The sequence below is a fragment of the Pyxicephalus adspersus genome, chromosome 2 (genome assembly GCF_032062135.1).
Source record: "Pyxicephalus adspersus chromosome 2, UCB_Pads_2.0, whole genome shotgun sequence".
NCBI classification, from domain to species: domain Eukaryota; kingdom Metazoa; phylum Chordata; class Amphibia; order Anura; family Pyxicephalidae; genus Pyxicephalus; species Pyxicephalus adspersus.
Window position 1 is genome coordinate 125,433,395 of NC_092859.1, and position 22,382 is coordinate 125,455,776.

General features: G+C 37.4%; 1 protein-coding gene across 1 annotated transcript in view; it reads left to right on the plus strand.

Annotated features, from left to right (window-relative positions):
- The window catches only part of MYO1E (myosin IE), a 46,703-nt gene extending 24,321 nt beyond the window's left edge, over nt 1–22,382 (plus strand). Inside the window, exons 10-18 of the mRNA XM_072399089.1 lie at nt 2,763–2,877; nt 3,434–3,603; nt 4,121–4,266; nt 7,959–8,105; nt 10,885–11,045; nt 12,668–12,754; nt 13,893–14,094; nt 19,046–19,215; nt 19,574–22,382. Coding sequence (XP_072255190.1) covers nt 2,763–2,877; nt 3,434–3,603; nt 4,121–4,266; nt 7,959–8,105; nt 10,885–11,045; nt 12,668–12,754; nt 13,893–14,094; nt 19,046–19,215; nt 19,574–19,650 — 1,275 coding nt within the window. The 3' untranslated portion in view covers nt 19,651–22,382. The remainder of the gene's footprint in view (nt 1–2,762; nt 2,878–3,433; nt 3,604–4,120; nt 4,267–7,958; nt 8,106–10,884; nt 11,046–12,667; nt 12,755–13,892; nt 14,095–19,045; nt 19,216–19,573) is intronic.

Sequence of the window (22,382 nt, forward strand, 5' to 3'; positions counted from 1 at the left end):
TGCAGTCCGGACGTGACACATAAGGAGTTATTCAGTCTGCTTACACTGTGATTGGATGTGAATCTTGATGTCACCTATATCACTTTATAATAAAGAAAACTTGAAAACTGATTACATTGAAATGTAAAAAAAAATTTGTTTTAAGATGGGGACTGTTTGAACAGCTTTAGAATTGACTAACCCCAACAAACCTTAGGTTTATTAGCTGTTTTGGCTTTTTTTCCCCTATCCAGGTACATTTAGGTACAGATGAAAAAAAACGTGTTGTAACTTCCTGTGTATTGATCCGAAATGTTTCAAACAATGTTTTTAGCTCTCCATAGCTATTTTATTTGAATTTAAAACCTAGCGTGACAACACTGTTTCTTCATATATGCAGAACTGTGAGTGAATGTTGTCACCCCAAGATAGGAAGTCTGTTACTGGTAGGATTCATTGGTAAAAAAAAAAGGGTAACAAAGCAATGTTAAATGCCTGACAACCACCTAAACTGCCCCCCCCCCCCCCCCCCCCCCCCCCCCCCCCCCCCCCCCCCCCTCAACTTTATTATATTAAAGTAATGGGAGCGCCATCCACATGTGAACTACTCAGCCGTTCCAAACTCTGTATACTGTCTGTATACCATAAATACCATGTATACCATAAATTTTAAGTGTATAGTAGTCTATCGTTGAGGTTTCCCCGAGAAAGTTCTGTCAAATCCACTCCACTCTTTTGTTTTTTTTTTGAAGAAGGAATGATTTTGCTCATAATGGAACTGGTATTTTTTTTGTCATATGTTCCAAAAAACCTGGAAACCGATTATTTTCCATAGTTTAAAAATCAGTTGCGTGAAAATATATAATTCAGTCTTAATATTCCTAGTTTAGAAACGTTGCATTTTTTTATACTGGGAATCTTTCACAGTTCTTATTCCCATTTGGAGAGCAAACTGTTAATGCTTTGAAGTCATTAGCACAAGCTCTGCAGAACACCCTACCGATCACAATGTTTGTGGCCTAGAAATTTCCTGTGCAGCACAGAGCACCATTATTTGTACATGTAATAGGCGGATGGAGTGGTATTTTCAGAGCCAGATTCAACCACCATTGTGTTTAGCTTGGAAAGTGATTTTTTCATGTGCTCTAAAATACTAAACTTTTGGTGGTCTGGTTAGATAACGTGATCTGCTGGAATCTTGCCCTGTGAATGCAAAAGACTTTTAGTTCTAGACTCCTTAAAAAGAAAAATAAATTTTATAAAGAAAAATATAAAGAGCTGAAGTTAGATGTAGATTAAGGTACACTTAACTTGGTGATTAACACCGTACCACTTTATTGTATGTCTGAACAGTAAATGAATGGCCAGAAAAAAAAAAGAATTTCATTCTTTAGCAGAACTAAGGACATCTTTGCCGTTTTTACAACTGAAAGACACACATAATAGACACACATTTCTGCAGTTTTATTACTGCACTACGTGTATAAATTGACAACATAGTATAGGATCAAGCCTAAATTTAGCCAAAACTTGAACAGAATGGGGGCAGTGTGTTTACTTCTCTTGGGGATTTTTGGGGATATCTCTTTATCTCCTGTTAGTGTGCAATGAGAACAATTGATTAGGTTCAAGTGTGTCACTGGGACAAAATGAAAGCAGACGCCATTAAATCCTGATGAGATCTAATCTTTTCTCCTTTGGAGTGATATCCCACCACTTCTTGTCCTCCCTATCACCATAACAGGGTGTGAAGTCAAATCTTCCCTATGAAGACACAAACCTTACATTTTGAAATCGCTGTCTTCCTGACTCTTTAGAAGTACCCAAAATACTCTTTTGGCTGGAGATGGGATTTCAAAAGTGTGGATGAAAGTGTTCTTATAACAGAAGTGATGAAATGTATAATCAAGTACCCACCCTTTCTTTGATTGTTATATTGTCCGTCTTTTTATTTAAAGTACCATTTACTCTGCTTAAGATGCATTTGACCAGTCATTTTCAACCAGGGTTTCATGGAACCCTAAAGTACCACCAGAGGCGTTGCTGGTGGGGGGGGGGTTTCCCTGGTCTATGAGATCAACATCACATGTCACCCAGATCAGTTTTGTGGCCCATGACTTTTGATTAGCATGAAATTCCTTTTAGCTATTTGTAAGGAGGACGTTCTTCACATAGACAAGAAGTTCAGTGGAGCACTGTGACAGGGAGGCAGTTTAGGAAACATAACTGGCAGATAAAATACAAGTGTAGTAAACAAAAAAAAAGGAAGGATTCTTTAATATATGAAATGTATTAAAAGAGAAGGGTTTGATGCTACGTAAAAAGACTTGCAAAAATCATCTGTATCAGGAGGTTCATAATGAAAATCAAGAAGTCACGATCACAATATTCTTAATTCTTCATATTTTTTCTAAATCACTCAAGTATTGTTGCTACATTACAAATTAATAAAATCAGGACAATGTTGCGTGTCTACTCCATCTGTACAAAACCAACATAGTTTTGATTGTGACGGCCAGTGCTAAGCTCTCTGTGTTATATATGCAATTTACAGTTAATGAAGAAAAGTATTTTTTTCATATTGTACAATAACAAAGCAATGTAGTCCTCATGGTGCTACTTTAAGATTATATTCTTACTATGTGCTATGTTGAAAATAGATGTCAATGATTTATTATAAACAGTGTGTATGCACACTGACTATATTTCAATATATCAGTCTGTTATTGACAAATTTACATTATTGGTGTTAACTTAACAATATCTATTTTTGTTATATGTAGCTATTTCTATTGGAGGAGATGCGTGAAAGGAAGTATGATGGCTATGCTCGAACAATACAGAAAGCCTGGAGGAAATATGTAGCCCGAAAGAAGTATGTGGAAATGCGAGAGCAAGGTATGAAATCGACTGATCAATCTGTCTAATGCATAGCCTGGCAAAATAGATATATAATTTACTGGTATGCCAAAATCCTGGAGTTTCTCATCCTAATTTATGGGGTTCACCCCAAATTTTCAGTCTGGATTTTGAAAATGATGTGGATTCATCTAATGTTTTTTTATCTAGTTAAGATAGTTAGAACCCCAGTCATTTTTTTTTTTTTTATGTTCTTTGCTCATTTCAGGGGACTTCCCAGCTCTTGCTTTATTTTATGAACGCAGTGAAATTTCACGTGCAAAGAATACCCAATCATATGCAAGAAATTACAAAAATAAATAAATAATGATAATATATAATTCTCTTAGCTAACTGAAAAGTGTAAACTAGTTTAGTCAGTCATTCCCAATGTTTCTGACCAATCCTAGCACACAGTGCAAAAGTACCAAGCAACTAGTGCTGCCAAAGTAACTACAGAAGGATTATCTCAATTTATTGCACCTTAAAGTGTTTTATTATTTTTTTTATTGTAACAAAGCTGTGTCTAATTTATTAAGTTTGTAAACTTTTCCAGCTTCTGATCTTTTCCTAAACAAAAAAGAACGAAGACGCAATAGTATTAATCGAAATTTCATTGGCGATTATATTGGTATGGAAGAACATCCAGAGCTTCGACAGTTTTTGGGAAAGAGGGAAAAAGTAGACTTTGCAGACACAGTTACCAAGTATGACCGCAGGTCAAAGGTAAGTTAAACTTCTGAGAATAGACTGCAAGTCTTCAGATTAGCCACTAATTTTTACCAACTAAAAATGGTATTTTTACCAAGTAACCTACTTTTTGATTGACATAATGTTCACCACCTTTTTTAAATTGTCCTATAAATATGTATATATCTATCTGATAAAAAACAGTATTTTGCTGGTTATAATGAACTTACCTGCTTACAATTTTTTCTAATTTAATTATAGTTCTGCTTTGTCAATATTAGCCTGCGATTACATTAATTTCTTGGCATATTCCCTTTTTTAGTTTGGTTTGTTTGTAATCAAGTGTTTGACATTGGTATTAATTGCCATTTATGTGGCCAGGAAATAATGCTGATATCTCCATGATGTCCTAGATTGTTGCTAATAAATTGGATACCTCTTCTCTGGTACAGAATGGTTTAAGTATCTGTTGCCAATGAGCTGTTGACTCACAGTATGGGCTGGCACGTTGATGTAGTTTATGTATAAAAGTTTCATTTCATTTGTTTTCCAGGGCATAAAAAGGGACCTTATACTAACCCCAAAATCTGTGTACCTTATTGGGCGAGAAAAAATGAAACAGGGTCCAGAGAAGGGAATGGTGAAGGAGGTTATTAAAAGAAAGATCGACATTGAACGTATTCTTTCTGTTTCTCTAAGGTCAGTATCTATTTCTAATTTCTATTTTTAAAGTTACAATCTTTGAACTACGAGTGCCATGTCTGGCCTTCCATCCTGTGAAATGTTTACTGTTTCCTTCCTATTCTGATGGTGTGTTTAAATATAATTTTTCAAAATAGATCTAACCAAACCATTTTGGACACCTTGCATTTTTTCATGCTAGAGCATAAAAGGGTTATCTACCTGTCAGGCTTTTATTGCTGCTTGTGTTATTAACCCTTTACATTTGCTGTACCATTGTTATCAGGACAAAAAGTAAAGTTAAATTTTCAACTTTTAGAGAAAGTCTTCTAAAGAGTACACTTTGTGGGGACAACTATCAGATGGTTGGGGCAGTATCCAGTGGATGGAAAGTGTTTGCATGCACTGATATAAATTATGTGTAAAAGCCATTACCTAAAAGTAAAAGAAAACTTACATTCAGTAGGAACTGTATTGTTGGTCACCCTTTTTTGCTAGTGGATAGTTTTGTACCATTTTTTGATGGCCCGGATTGAAAAGACCTGTGGGCCGTGGCTTGTGGGCTGTAGTTTTTTCAGGTCTGTTCTAACGACTGGTATTAACCTCCCTGGCAGTACTAAGTATTTTTAAATGTAAAAGCGGTACATTTAAAAATACTAGTAATTTTTTAGTATTTAGTATGAAATATTTAGTGTGAAATAGTATTTCAAATGTCCCGCCTACCAGCCCAACGGTCCCGCCCTCCAACCACAAACTTACGAGCAAATGCCCGGACGGCATCTGCTTCCCCTGGCCTCCCGCCCCTAACGTTCACATGCCAGGTTACGCAGATGCCCTGCCAGCATCGCCAGGGAAAGAAGATGCCGGGCACCGCTGGAACGTGGGAACCAGGTAGGACTTTAAAATTTCCTGCCAATTCCAGCCCGAGTATGGCTCGGGGTTATTGCTTTTGGTATGGAAAATTCACCCCGAGCCACACTCGGGAATACCGCCAGGGAGATAAATGTGTACACCCAGCTTGTATTTGACATGAGTTTAGGACACTTCTGCCATCATTTAGAGTTCAGTAATATTGAACTGGACCTCCTTGTGAACTGCATTTCATCTATTCTAGCTCCTTTTGCATTCCCATAAAACTGCAGAAACTCTTCTGTCAACATATACATAAGCCTGAGAACACTGGCCCTAGGAGAAGATTTCCCTAATTTTAAAGCAAAGAAAAAAAAAAGCTAAAGGAAAGTTGTGCCCTACATTTACTTTATTATTTGGTAATGGCTACTGTTTACAAGCATCCTTAATATTGGTTGCAATGATCAGTACATACATCAGCACTGATATTGGTTGCAATGATCAATCTGAAATAGTTATAGGTGGTCTATTTATTTGCAAAATAATGGTGGCACAAATGATTTACCATGCATAAAGCAAGAGTGTTTATATGGATCTATCAGACAGCAGTTACTTAGCAGATGCTGGCTGGCAGTGAATCCAATATAAACAGAGCTGTCACCAGTCTCATCAAACTGCACCGCACCTGCTTCAGTCATCTCCATCTGGCTCCAGTGAAGGGAATGGTGTATTGTCTCAGCCAAAATCTGCCGCTGCTCCTTCTCACATCAGTCATACGCTAATATCCCCAGCGATGACATTTGCTAGAATCAAAAGCACATAATGGTTTATATTAATGTGTCAACTGATGTGAGTTACATCCAGTAATCTACTTTTAATGCAAACTTCAATAAGGAATTTGTATTTTCTATGATGTGAAGAACATCAATGTCACTCTTTCTTCATCAGCTCCTAATCTACGTTGAGATATAAATTCGATCTATGTTGTCTATACTGTTGGTGTAAAATATTTGGATGGTATATTAGATATATATGGAAATTGTGCAGATTTAATAATTTTCTAGTGACACTAAAAATGTGGACAATCAAATTCAATTCTATTTGTAATTACATTATTTTCCTTGTAAGACTTGCTACAATGAAATTAGGATATTGATCTGGACTAAAAGTCCCCTAAATGGGTGGGCTGCCATTGTTCCCATGTCTACCCTTGAAGTCCTATTAGGTCCAGGACAGGCATGTGTGATATGTAGATGGACACTATGCTATGGAACCAGCACCACCAACAGTTGTATTTGTAAGAGAGATGCTGATCCCAATAACTTATCTTAAAAATAGAAATCAATTAGAGCATGTTAAATAAATGACTATGTTATCTTATTGTGGTCAAGCACTTTCTCCCTTGAGTTGCAATGAATAAGTTTATGTTTCATTTATGAAAATAGTTTTTGATGATAAGGGCAACATTTAAGTTCATTTGCTTGTGCAGATTTGTGATCATTTAAAGTTTTTAGGGCAGAAGATCAAATGCTTTTGGCAGTAATGTTGTCTTTGAAAACTATTCTGCAAATTGAAACATCTGTAAGACATTGTAGTCCAGTCACCATGAGTAAGTCAGAGCTCAGATCCAAGGAAAAGTCTACAGAAGAGCAAAAGAATCTAGAAAAGTCATCGAGTTCCATTTGCATTCTGGCACTGAAGCTTTTATACAAAAAAAAACTGCTATATACAAAAGTTTTCCCTAACCTTTCTCAGCGACAGCTGTCAGTCGATGAATCATTGTAACATTACAGCCAGTCACAGATCATACCGATATGTATTAGGCGGTTAGAATAAGTAGAGCCTGAGTGTCTGAATAATATATAGTGAGGAAGACATGATTTGTAATATTGGAAAAAGAATCAAGATAAACTGATGACTGAGAGTATGTTAAGGTTCAGCATTTAAAGACACCCTGTAGTGAGTGAGTATGAAAGCTCTGGAAAGACTGGAAAGGATACATTTTTATCAGTGAAGCTGGCTGATCCAGCAAACCTGGAATGGATGTCTTTTAAGTCATTTGCTAGCATCCAGATCAATTGCAGGTTTGCTGGATCACCCAGCTTCACTGATGAAAGTGTATCCTCTCCAGCCTTGGAGAGCTTTAATAAATCAGGCCAAATTATCCTGGGTGTTGTGCTGATCCTCTGGTTTCAGTACTATTTACATCACATGGAAAAAGTCCTTATGGACTAAACAAAGCTCATGTGAAAGCGTGTTAGCACCACTCAGTCCTGGATAAATTGAACTTGGCCTGTGTAATGATGCACCCCTAGACAGTAAATGAGTGTTGATCTGCCAAAGCGGACTGTCGGTGCTGGACCAAGGAAGAATCATTTGGCATTAGATGATCAGAGAAGAGGACCCAAAACAGGGAAATAAATACATTTACTAGTAATTTCAGCCAAATTATTTATTCATTTCAGCCAAAACATAATTTTTTGGATAGAATACTGAAAGGTTTGATTGAATGACTGTCAAGTTTTTATTGTCTTCTGTTAACCTGTTTCTTCCAACTTATAGCCTTGACAGGTTATGTTGTAAAATCTCTTAAACAGGAATACAGACAAAAACAGAAATTTATATATAACTATTTGTGATGGGGAATGCTAGCTGGGATTGTCTTGACAACCTGCAGAGGAACATTTTACAGTTTTGCAGATGAAATATTGTTTTCAAGATAGGTTATATAATAGGAGTAAACTTGGAAGTAAACTGTAATAATAACTCAAAATGTGCTTGCTGAATAGATTTCCTCTAAACTGGATGCAAGATCTGGCAGAAATGTTCAAAGGATGATCAATTTCCCATGTTTTTTACAGCACATTGCAGGATGACTTTTTCATTCTTCATGAACAAGAGTATGACAGTCTGCTGGAATCCCTGTTCAAGACCGAATTCATAAGCCTTTTATCCAAGCACTACGAAGAGAAGACCCAAAGAAAACTACCTCTGAAGTTCAATACTACGTGAGTAGCTTTCACATCTAACATTAGACATAGGGTCAGCTGTCCTAGTCACAGTTCTAACACCTAGGTTCTTCCCCCACAGGGCCTTAAAACTTTGCAGAACCCATAAATGGTGTCCTCAAAGCAGAACTAAACCATCCTTTCCTCTATAGTTGCAGGCTGTGCCATCTAAGTTTGTATTTTTATCTGTATTTATATCCTGTTAAATACTGTTATTCGTCCATCTCCTGGCGTCACCTTTGACTCTGCCCTCTCATTTACCCCCCATATTCAGAACATTTCCAGGTCCTGTCACTTTCACCTACGCAACATCTCCAAAATCCGCCCCTACCTGTCCCCAGAGACCCTACCTGTCCCCAGAGAGAAAACTCCTTGTACATGCTCTTATTATTTCCCGTCTGGACTACTGTAACATCCTTCTCTCTGGTATTCCACTAACCCGACTCTCTCCTCTACAATCTATTATGAATACTGGAGCCAGATTAATCCATCCTTCCCTCTGCTCCTCTTCCGCTGCATCTCTTTGCAGATCTCTTCATTGGCTTCCATTTCACCTTAGAATCAAATTCATTTCCTGTGCTTTGCCGTCAAATCCCTCCACAGTTCTTGTCCCACTTACATTTCTGACCTGGTAAAAAAATACTCCCCCAGTCGCTTTCTCCGCTTCTCCATTGACCTACTAATGACTTCCTCACTCATAACCTCATCACATGCACGGCTCTAAGACTTTTCTAGAGCTGCCCTGACTCTCTGGAATGGTCTTCCTCATCCTATTCGGCTTGCTCCTACTTTCTACTCATTTAAAAGAGCGCTCAAAACCCATTTTTTCAAACTTTTCTACCCATCTTCTTGTCTTTTGAAACCATCACTACTTCCCACCACTACATATCTCCCCTCCTATTGTGTGTTACTTCCTCAACCTCCTAGATTGTAAGCTCTTCGGGGCAGGGTCCTCTCCTCCTGTGTCACTGTCTGTATTAGTCTGTCATTTGCAACTTATATTTAATGTACAGCGCTGCGTGTAATATGTTGGTGCTATATAAATCCTGTTTATTAATAATAATATTAGTAAAATGTATCCAGGACACCACCTTTTTTAGGGTTCAAAAGTTTGGTTGACAAATGACATAAACATACTGGAAACTTTGTTGGTTATCACCAGAGGCATACCATGAAATAAAAAGTCTCCCAGGTTTTCCCTTTTAGGGACATCAGCAATAAAACCTGAGGTTCTAATTGTTAGAATAAGATGCATGAAGCCAGAACTTCTTATCTACTTACATAAAAGAGTTCTCCAAGTTGTAACATAAGATATGGACTGAATACTTTCATAAAGAATAACCCCTTCAGGCTACCTTTATTTTAAAAACATATTTATAGATGAAATTTTCATCCAGGGATTTATCCAATAGCAATAGGCTGAAGGAAGCATGGAAAGTGGGTTTTGCCTTCCTATAGATGATGGCTGTTCAACTTCAATCTTTGAGATCCAGGACACACATTCCTTTTTAGTATTCTAATATATAGTATTCTACCGCAGTAAATTTACTTGGATCTGGTTTACAAACTCCGAAAGCAAATCCTGGGCTGCTTGCAGGCTTCTAGGACTTCATAGATCAGCTAGGGTTTCTAAGAAAAAAATATTTCCTTTGGGGGTTACATTTGATGATGAATAATAAATATTTTAGTAATATTTTTCTCCTTTACTAGTTATTGCAATTGTGCTCATTCCAGATTAGTGTGATCTATAAATAAGCTTATACCTTTGCTGTTATCAAATTATCTAATGCAGAGATAAAAAGTACTCTGACATTTATCGTAGCACAACCCGTAGCAATGACAAACTGAAATACTGCATCACTGCACTGTGCACATCTTTAACTTTTGCTGTTTCAGGATATGTTTGATAACTGTTACTAAAATACAGAAACAACTGTAGCTTGTCTATTTCATCTGTTAAGAAGTTACAGAAATGCAGCCTTTTTTTTTCATCTTAGCAAAGAGGATCACTAAAGCATTTTCAATGAAAGGGGAGTTCAATGAGGCTTCTGTGTTAGTATTACGTATTCTGAGACCATGTTCCACTGAAGTAAAGATCCTCTGCCAACTCCAAATTTACCATGGACTTGAGTCAGTAAGCCAAGTATGTCACACAGGGTAAAGAGTACTGGTCAGAGAAGTGATCAGCATACCACTATAGAGAAACTATAATGGCTTTTTGTTTTTCTTTTTAATGTGCGTGATTAAATAAACAGTTAGTGTAGTGTACACACATGGAAAGTGATTTCTATATTTGTTTATTTTTTTTAAGAGATTTTAACACAGCACAAGCTTTTAACTTTCCTTGCTGAATCATCTGTTGGCATTGTATAGGGGACTCTTTCCGTTTGTGTTATTGAACACCATAATTTCTCACAAGACCTTTAAAAATTTAAACATGTAAAAGCAGTGGGCTCCACCTGCTGGCTGCATATACAAATACAAAGTTTTTCATATTCTTGAAGGAAATTTTAAATGTTATATATATTTGTGAACGCAATACATATATAAAGAAAATATACCAAACACTATACAGTGACGTTACAACACCTTTACTTGTATCAGTGTATCTGCTTTTACCCCTAAACTCTTGATTCATGCAGGAAATGATTGATCTACTTTCAGAAGCAGGAATCTTTAACCATATTGAGAGAGCGTAAACCCTAATAGAAAAAGAAACTTGGCTAAAAAAGAAAAGTTCTGCCATATTTATTCCTATTTCTAATTTCCCTTTGTTTAGGCTTGAAATGAAGTTAAAGAAAGAATCCTGGGGCCCCTGGAGTGGAGGAAGTGGCTCCCGGCAAGTACAGTTTGTTCAAGGCTTTGGAGATGTAGCAATACTGAAACACAGCAACAAAGTGTTACAGGTCAGCATTGGTCCAGGCCTTCCAAAGAACTCCCGTAAGTATATGCTAATATATACAATGTGTTTATTCCCGAACCAGACTTGAATGTGCTAAAAGACCACAACAACCTTTTTGTGATGAGAGGCTGCAAAGGCCACACAATATTCTCATTTAATGCGAAGTCTATAAAACAATAGATCTGTATAGCCACAAAGTGTGTGGTCTTAGTGAAATGCAGTTACAACATGACCTGGGGGTTTACACTGCCTCAGTTCTGTGCAAAATCACATTTCTGTTTTAGCACTATAAACATTCCTAATCACAGTTCATAAAAATAGTCATAGGGCCATGAAATGGTTAGAACGGCATAGATTTCTGTGAGTGTCTGTTTTCAAATGTAGGATTGATATGAGTGGAATAAATACAGTTAGATATAGAGGAGCAAACATGGGTGGCTGAACAGAGGGATGATGTTTGGACTATGAGGGCAGCAGTATTAGTGAGAAAATGCGTGAAAAAATGAAAGTGATGGGTGGTTCACAAGGACCACAATAGGTCATAATTGGGTTTTTGATAAATCCACACAGTCTGTACACCCCTAAAAAATTACCATCATCATTCCCAGCAAAATACCTTCGCATTCAGTGTTCCCAGTACTGGGCTGATTCTCTAGCACAATACTATTTCATAGGGACATATTATTCCCTTCGTGATAGCAATAAAGTGAATTAGAAAAATAATAAACATTTATTTTAGGTTGCGACAAAAATGTGTGAGGACGTCATTAGTAGGTCGTAGGGGAGTATTTTTCTATCAGGTCAGAAATGTAAGTGGGACAATAACTGTGGAGGGATTTGAAGGCAAAGCACAAGAGATGAATTTGATTCTAAGGTGAAATGGAAGCCAATGGAGAGAACTACAAAGAGATGCAGCGGAAGAGGAGCGGAGGGAAGGATGGATGAGTCTGGCTGCAGCATTCATAATAGATTGTAGAGGAGAGAGTCGGGTTAGTGGAATACCAGAGGAGGGTACAGTAGTCCAGACGAGAAATAAAGAGCGTGTACAAGGAGTTCTGTGGTCCCAGGGGACAGGTAGGGGAGGATTTTGGAGATGTTGTGCAGGTGAAAGTGACAGGACCTGGAAATGTTCTGAATGTGAGGGGTAAAGGAGAGGGGACAGAGGAATACCAGTGTTAATAGTTAGGAATATGTCAGGGTGAGATTTAGAATTTAAGGGGTGTAAATAAAGAGTTCTGTTTTTACCCTGGTTGAGTTTCAGAAACCTGTCAGCCATCCATGATGAATGAGTGAAGAGTATTATGTATGCATATGAGTGCAAAGTAATTCTACGGCCAGAGCTGTTTGTAACTAATTAAAGTATTTACATTTCTTATTGGGCTTCATACTTTTCCCTGGCGCATTTAATTTCAAGATGTACCATGTTTGGTATCTGTCCTTGTGTCCTGTGAACATTTGATTGGATTTTTTTTTTACTGAAACTTCAGCTTAGATAAGCAGTAACACAAATACTGTGTAAAACTTTTTATGAAAACTAGCAGCACTATAATGTAAAAAGTAAAGAGAGCAATCTGTTTAAATACTCCTCCTTGACCTATGAAGTGCCATCTCTGTAGAGCATTCCTTTCTGTAATTGTTGATTTGTTCCCTTGTGTTCCAGGACCCACCAGGAGGAATATTGTTGATGGAAGAAATGGCACAAATAAAGCCAAGTCTTATCCAAGCAGAGCTGCTCCACCACCACCAGGTACAGAATTATTTGGATTAACAGTGATGATGACCTAGTAGTATTGTTTTTATTTCAGTGTTCCTATCAAGGACAGATTATTGTATCAGCTATTCATTAGTGCTTGTAAATCTTCGTTTGCCTATGTGTCATTTAACTGGTGCTCAGTACTCACTGTGTTTCAATGCTGAGCGATGAATGAATTGGCTTACAATAGGATCTGTTCTTTATATTGCCTCCAGGCTCTGCTGTCCAACTTTGTGTAATGATAATTACATGTTCTTTATGACAAGCTGATGCCTTCCATTTAATAAACAGCAAAATTGATGCAGCTGCTACCAGAAAGCACCATTATCTGATGTTATTGTATAAGGATGGTATTGGTCTGCAAAGTGCCAGCTATCTAAAATGATCACTACAGGCACTTTAATTGGTGATCCCTCCTTTGGTAACTTATTAAAGACTATATATTCTCTAATCAATAATTGTATATATGATGATACAGTCCTTTATAGAATGTGCTGTATTGTAGTTGGTGACCAGGACAAATAAAGATTTCACACCTGGCATTTAAGTCTTCCGTCATATTTTTACTTAAAAAATGCAGTCCAAAATATGTTTACTAATTGGGTTTGAAAAATTGAAAGAATGTAAGCAGTTTACGTAGCAAGTGGATAATTCACTAGAGGGAGTTTGCTTAGATAATGCGATGAAACTTTGCTGAATTCAGCCATCCATTCATGTGCAAGGATTACTCCGGTTATTTTTTTTTTTTTTACCCCACGCTTAATAAGCTTCTTGGACAATCATTTGAAAGGTAATAATTCACCTTAGTAAGTGTTCAGTGTAAATCCCTTTCGGAAATCAACCTCTTTATATATGTAGGTTGTGCTTCTTGTTTAGTAGTACTAAATTACTGTGCTTTACCTTCATTCAACTAAGTGGTATATAATTGATTTTATTTCACTTCGGCAATTGTTCAGCAAGTTTAGTTGAACGGATGAGGAGGAAGATGACCATTTGTATTGATGAGAATTTCTGAAAAACTTTTTATGTAATAGAAGCTCTGCTGTAACATTATAGGAGAGATTGGAAATCAATGTTATATTATCGAGTTGTAATAATATTCACTGTAATTTTTTTTTTTTAATGAATATAGGGTCAAATTATCAAAATGGGGTGATACAGGGTTCCCAGTATGGGCATCAGCAACAGAAACCTGGAAGGCAATATGGCAACGTAGCACATATCTCAATGGACCACCCATCTTTACCTAGGCAAGTGGCTGGAGCTTCAGCCAGAAATCTACAGCAACCACAAAGCTTGGACTTTCTGCGTGTGCCAGACCAAGGCGTTGCAGGGTAAGATATATTCAGTGCTCTATTAAAGATATGCTGTGTCTTAAGTCTTCTTTCAAATAGTAATATATTACTGTACATATGTGAAAGGTTAAGTATTGCAGATCTGAATTTGTCTCTTTGTTAAAAAATATTTAGAAAAGCAGCAGTTAGTTCAGTTTGTCCGGCAGAAGTTGACAGTGACTGATAAATAATATAATGGTTGCATTAGTGTGAGCAGATAATGATCCACTGTTATGCAGATACTTTTTCATACGTATTTGTTGTACTGTATAAAAGAGTCCTAAATGTTCTATAAATTAATTTGAGGTAGAACCTTTACTTTAGTGGTGCTGTGTTCATAAAGTCTGTCTTGAGATATAACACTTGGCAGTTTCTTTGGCATCTGAGACAACATTTTAAACCTTTTTCAGGTCCAATCTGTCCAATGTTATAATGCATGAAGGGTTGCAATGTAATAGAAGAGACTAGAACACCCTGCCATAAAGCAATGCTTCCTGTAGGATCTGCATATTACTATATATTGCTGGGACACAGTGGATGACCTCAGCTAATTCCATAAATGCTGCCTTAGAAAAGCTCTGCACTATATTTCTACTACAGCTTTATATTTCTATTCCTAGAAATCTGGAATAAATTTTTACAACCACCTATATACAACACATTGAAATATGGGAGTTTAACATTCCCCAAAACAGCGTAACCTGCTTTGAATTTAGTTTTCAGCATGCTACAAATAGTACATTTATAATAAAGGTTGCTTTTCCTGTTGGTTTACCAGAGACATTAAGTAGAAGGCAGCAATGTAATCCCCAAAGAATGGGCTGAGTTTTGTTAGCAGAGGATTGTTTGGCATAAAGACTTCAACAGTTACTGATCTTTTGTCGTAGATTACAAGGCACAACCTTTTTTAGGGGTCAATTAGGAAAGTATTTCCTTCCTTCCTTTTAGAGATATCTACAAACCTTATTTCTAACTCGCACTATAAAGCCAAATGTTCTGCTGTATTTTTGGTTTGCATTTGCTGGTAAAATAGAAGATATAATGCAGGGATGTCTATGCAATGCCTGCAGTCCAAGTTGTGACTCCTACCACTGCAAAAATTCAGGTTCAACTGTGTTGTGCATATTGCTGTACACACTAGTCTGCTTGAACTCAGAGTTCAGCTTCTGTAAGGGAGTTCACAATGAGACTTTGTTCTGCAATCTTATGTGTTCAAAGGCCAGGGACATGACTATCACTTTTTCCCAAAGGAACATGTGAACCAAGACCGTTTGGGTTTATTGTTATTGACACTTGCCATTCACACAAATGAATCATATTACATCATAAACTTTGTAGCTTGACTCCTCTAAGAGCTTATGGGCATTTTAAAGGGAGCGTTAGCACTTTGAATTGAATTCTCTGGGTATTGGCAGCGAGGAGCAGCATAAAAATAGTGGGAGAGGTGGTAAATGAGGCAAATTCAATAGCAATTTGAGAGGTACCAATCTGTTAGTAGATACACATAGGAGGGTGTTGCAGTAGTCCAGATAAGATATGACCAAGGTGCATGTGTATATTTTAGTAGCATTTTGTGTGGGGAAGGGGTGGATTAGTGACTGGAGGTGACTGAACTAATGCACGGCTTGGAGAAGAGTTCAGATATTACTCTTAGCCATTGGTCTTGGTAGGTTGAGGTTATTGGGGTGCTAACTACCTGCATTTCAATTACAGGCAGTGCAATAGAAAGTAAAGGTGAAAATGCCACAAGTACAGTTTTTATCAGGAAACAGGAGCACATTAATAAGAAAATAGCAGATCGATAACCAAGGACATGGTGGTTGGGAGGTCAGGAACTGAGATGTAGATTAGAATGTGGTCTGCATAGAGTTGGTACTGCAATCCAAGCAAATGAATTACTTGTCCCTTGCCATGAGCGTGGATGGAAAATAGGTCTGAGAAATAAACCCTAGTACCCAGCAGCCAACAGCTTAGAGCAGAACTAATTTAGGGGAGAAATGTGAAAGAATCTGATATTTAGGAAAAAGTCCAAGAACAAACTTTGCCTTTGATGTCTTGAGATGACAAAATCTGGAGTGGGGCTTGATCTGTGTTGAAAGCAGAAGAAAGCTGAGGGAGAGTAAGTAAAGAGACATGAAAATTCCGCTATTGCTGCAGTGTTTATTGTTAATATTATTAATAAACAGGATTTATATAGTGCCAACATATTACAAAGTGCTGTACATTAATTGGGGTTGCAAATGACAGACGAATACAAACAGTGACACAGGAGGAGAGGACCCTGCCCGAAGAGCTTACAATCTAGGAGGTGGGGGAAGTCAAACACAATAGGAGGCGAGACCAAGAATGGAACCAGATTTTTTTGAACTAGGATTAGAACCCTTCCCTTTCTAGTAGTGGCTGCTGGAGCTCTGTGCTATATTCAAACAGACCAGGCTATGAAGGATACTAAACCAACATATGCTGACTAATATACAGCGGCTTTAAAATATTATGGATAGATATAAGAAGATGTTGTAAATAAAAAATAGTATGGCTTTATTAAATTTTTTCTATCACGGTTGATGCCATTAACGAAGTGCCAGTTATCAACAGTAAGCCCCATTTACCCCCAAATGACTTATCACATATGACAATAGATTGTATGGTAAAATCACTTTCCATCTTTACTGGTAATTTAGTATTTCAGTCCTTTAAACGCGACAAGATCTTTATATGGAATCGGGTCATTTGCAATGAGTTTTTGCCACATTTCTCATTTGGAAAGACAGGAGCAAAGCCCTTCCAGCTTGAAGGAAGATTATGTGATCAGTGTTTTTGCAGTGCAGCAATGGAAGACACAGTTATACTGTGAGGACAAACAAGACAGCACAGACAAATTGACCACTACACGTCAAAGGCTCTTTGTACTCAGCAGCTGCTGCTAACCAGCTTGGTGGTTTAATACTGAGACAATGTTGTTTTAGCAAGACTAAGGCAGCAGTGTAAAAACCACAGGTCGCAATAAATTGTGCCGTGAAACCTATTTCACAAAAAAAAGTTATGTGGGCTATAAAATTATCCATAGTCGGCAGAAATGCTTTATAACTAAGCAAAAAAATCTAAATCCTATACGGGAATTATCAGAAGCAGCGTCAGGAACGACACGTTGCACAATCTAAACCTCATTCTGCTCCAAGAATATTTTATAATGTATTGCATGTTGTGTGTCTAAATTTAGACCTATACAGCAGCCGTATGTAATGTCAACTTCTGGCACATGGTACTTACTGATGTTAGGATGAGGTCAAATCTTGTTTGTGAACAGGAAATTAAATGCTGAATAATCTCAAATCTGAGGCTGATACTGCAATTCTGGTATGTCAAGAGCTAAATGTCGTTAGAGGAGCTCGATGGAGTTTTTTGCATGTTTGGAGGTGTCAGAGTAACCAATATTCCTGGAGTGTTATCTATACAAACAGGATATGAAATGATGTACATTTCTACACTTCTCTAGTTTTCATTTAGATAGATACAAGAAGAGTCCATTGCCAGGAAGATAAAGACCTGCATTTATATTAGCAGTTATTGTATAAGTGAGAGGATATTTCGGCAGCTATATATAAATTTAATTTCAGCTTACAGATTTTATGGGGGGCAGAAAACAACTGTTTAGCTTGCAGAACTCCAGTTGCCTCTTTTTTTTTCCTGCAAATTGAACTGATATGTCAAACATTCTTATCAGTTTTTATTCTTTCCTAAAGTGAACTGCAAGGGAACATCTGGTATGCAAAGATATTTTAGTTTAGTTGGGACTTTAAATTGGCATATTTCAATCAGAGAAAAATTATTTACTTTTTTTTATATAAAAAAATGAAATTTATTAGTAACAAAATATAAAAACATTGTAAAAACATTTTTTTTGCATAGTACATAACCAAAGGAAAATCAGTACAATCTTTTAACCTATGAAGGCTATATTTAGTTCTTGTGAACCATATATCTGATAAGTATTTACCTACATACAGTACAGTACAGATTTTTGTGCTGATTCAAAACATATATCCAACTTTCAACACTTTTCGCAGATCAAGTCTGCTTCTTCAGGAATGTTGGCAAAAGTACATGCTGCAGATTCTTTACTATATACAGGCTGCAGGTCAGTAACAGCAAAAGTGGAAAAGCCCATTAAAAGCAAAGATAACCATTCAGAGAGGGTCTGTCATATTGGATTCAAAGGTTTATCGCCTTCATCACAGGAAGTCGCTTTCTTATGGGGCATCCGCATACAAGACAACAACAACGTTGCCAGCAAATAGCGTGACTCACCTCAAGGAACATCACCCTATGCAATGTAGACAAGAAGCAGAGAGGGGTTTTGGGTTATGCATAGAATTACTTGCTTTCATTTAATAAAATTATATTAATGTAACCACCACATTTTAGGACTGATAAGCTGCATTAAAGATGTTATTGAGTTTGGATACATTAAGGAAATGTCTCTGGTGTGTGTGTTTGATTGTACAGGCATAGTATAATAGCAACCAAGTTGAAAAAATATGTGATTGGATAGCGGCCTCTGTCCTGCTGCAAGTTACTTCTAACATTTTCACAATTAGACTGTATCATTACAATGGGTATATTCAGAATATGACTTTGCTTGACTAATAGGATGAATTTTCATTATCAGGACATTTATGATATACCCTAAATATATAATCATTTCTCCAAGCATGTAGTTCTTGTTATGGCTTGTATGGTGAATAAAAGTTTCTTTAATCTGCTGCAGGAAGATTTGTCATTTTCTGTACATCTATGTGCAAACTTGTTAAAACGGCTCCACCTGCTGGTCATTCTATGCCAATCATGTCTGCTGAGAATATAAACAATGTAGTGTGTATGTGCAGTTCATTACCAAAAATTTTCTTCCAGAATTGTCATTTCACCTGTCTTATTCTTTTTTTTTTTATAGTGCACGTCGGCAGACATCAAACCGACCCCCTCCAGGAGGAGGAAGACCTAAACCCCAACCTAAACCAAAACCAAACGTGCCGCAGTGCAAGGCCCTGTATGCATACGATGCACAAGATACAGACGAGCTTAGCTTTAATGCCAATGACATCATAGATATAATTAAAGAAGGTACATTTTAGCAATGTAATATATGTGTAATCTTCCTAAAATGCCTTTGTTGTGTGCAGGTCATGTCTTCTATGCCTTCCATAATACTAAATGGATTACATTTAGTTTTCCAAATTTAAAGTTACTACAAAAGAATTTTTGTTCTCCCACTATCTGGGGTAAAAGTATCAAAGGCAATATATACTCTTACTGCCTGCCTCCTTTTCAGAATCACATTTATTCCAATGCTGTTTAATCAACATTTTAACTTACATTGTCTTTAAATGATGACATTTTTTTAATTATAGGTTAGTGATTGTCCCCTTCCTATCTGTGTGCACATTTATATCTGACTTCCTAAATCTCTTCTGATTTGCAGATCACTCAGGATGGTGGACAGGCCGACTACGTGGCAAACAAGGACTCTTCCCTAATAATTATGTGACCAAGATCTAGCTTCTGGACTTCATCTGGACCATCCCGGCCTTTTCTATTTATCATCTTTCAGTAGCTCTAAAGTGCCTAAGATCTGTATTTGAGAATATTAGACCAAATGACAGCCGTGCGGCCTGTCGGGGGGCCAGCCTTCCAGCTACACACCACCCAAATGAAGGACACCAAAGCACTGAAATGGAAGCTATTTATTGCTTTTAATTCTTTATCTGAACTCTGCTGCCTATTTGAACACAATGCATTGCTGAGCAGTGTGTTGCAAGACATTACAGTAGCAAGATGGCTAAAAAGAGTGAATGACATGAAAGGTTTGTGATAGCAAGTGCCTTAAATATCTCGTTTTACTGATAAGTTATATGAAGATGAAGACTGGTTTTCTTCATCAAAGTGAAGGAAACTGTTTCATATGCTGCTAACACATCACTGACTGACCTAGGGAAAAGGAATGCGGATTGAAACGGGATGCAGTAAGAATGTGATGATAGATCTGCTAGGCACTGCATATTCATTAGATGTATACTCGCTGCACAGTTGCATAGTCTTATATGAGAATATGGCTGGCCCATGTTAATGCTGTTACCTGTTACAGGAAACATCTCAATCTCTGAAACTGTAAATGGATAAATCAAGACATACTGTACATATATATAAATATATACAAAAGTATATAATTATGTTTAAACTACCCATGAATGTATAACATAATCTGATGTTTTAAATGCGATTTTGGGGCTATTATATCAGGTACTTATCAAAATATGCACCTACCGCCATGTTTTTAAAGCTTCATAGCCTTAACTGTTACTTACGATGGAAATGACTTGTGTTGCAAATTTCCTAAATACCCGTTACCGGAAGTCATCCCAGCCTGAATCCATGAATAGGCTATTTAATAAATACCCTTTTGTTTTTACCTGCATGCCTTTCATTTATTCTGCAACTGGAATACTACATGAGAAAGGATCTGGAGCTGCTATGCCTATATACACACGTCAGATGATTCTCGTCCTATCGGGCAAGAATCTGTTGTGTGTATGGCGCTCGACCGTCTGAACGACCATCATGGCCGATCTACAGATGAAGGGGGAGAGCGCGCAGCAGGGTGCCGCTCTGTCGTTCTCCCCCTCCCCTCCGCATAGAGCAGAACGTTGCTGTATGTACAGCGCTCGTTCATGCATGCAGTCTTTTGTCATTGGAAAGAATCATGAAAGATCCTTTCCAACAACGATTATTGCATGCGTGTACCTAGGCTTGGTCACATACCAAAAGAACATAAATATACAAAAAAAGAAACTTTAAAAAAAGAAACTGAACCTAAAAGTTTAAGTTGAACTTAAAACATCCAAAAATTTGAATAGATGTTCTTTAAATATGCATTACTCACACAGCAACAGTTTGCAAAGTCTGGGTTTAGATGGAAGCAATATGTGTGTCTAACTCTAGGCTTTAGTTATACTTCAGTTAAACATTAAAACATGTGAATTTGTGGTGCCCATCAATATTGTACGCTAATATGATTCTTGTGGAAGTTTCAGGAACATCTAGTTGGAATATACATTCATACCTTGCTAGTACTGGGTCGGAATCTCTTTTTCCTTTAGAACTGCAATAAATCTTTATAGCATAGATTCATCAAGATCCTGGAAACATTCCTCAGGGATTTTGGTTCATATAGACATGATGGCAGCATGCAGTTGCTGCACATCCATTATGACAATCTTCTGTCCCCACCACATCCCAAAAGTGCTTTATTGGATTGAGATCTGGTGACTATGGAGGGCACAGTGAGCTCATGTTATGGTAAGGAAACCAGATTGAGATGATTTGAGTTTTGTGACGTGTTATCCTGCTGGTAGTAGTTATTAGAGTATGGGTTTGCTGCAGCCAAGGAATAAACATGGTCAGTAATATTAGGCTGTGGCAGTTAAACAATGCTCGTTCAGTACTATGGGGTCCAAAGTTTGCCCAGGAAACATCTCAGACACCATTGCAGCACAACATCAGCCTAATCCATTCATAAAAGGAAAGGTGTATGATGTAGTGTTGTTGACACCCATTCCAACTCTACCATACAATTGCTGCAGCAGAAATAGTTTTATCAGACCAAGCAACCTTTGTCCAATCTTCTCCAATACTGGTCAGGCCATTCCAGTTGTAGCCCCCCCAGGTGCCTGATCTTAGCAGATAGTAGTTGAACCCAGTGCATTCTCCTGTTGCTGTAGCCCATTTGTGCTCTTCTGCATGCCTTGGTTGTAATGTAACGTGTAGTTATTTGGATTACTGCTGCCTTTCTATCAACGTGAACCAGTCTGACTTTCTAAGATCAAGGAATTTTTCCCCAGAAAACGCCACTCACTAGATATTTTCCACCTTTTCAGACCATTGTCTGTAAATCTCAGCAGATCTGCAAGTTGTGAAATATACCAGCCCACTCGGCACAAACAACCCTGCTATGTCACTTTTCTTAACCTTCTCTGCTTGGTTTGAATGTTAACTGTTCATCATGACAAATGTCTACACACCTAAATGCATTGAGTTGCTGTCATGTGATTGGCTGATTAGATTTTTATCAATCAGTTAAACAGGTGAATGTAAGGAATTAAAACATTTCCAAATCTGGCAACAGCCAACCAACCTTGAATACAAGGCCTGCACTGGAGTTAATTTACACCAGCACCTGGGTACGTGCAGCTCTGTGTACAATAAACTGACGGCTGAATAAAATGTGAATAAAA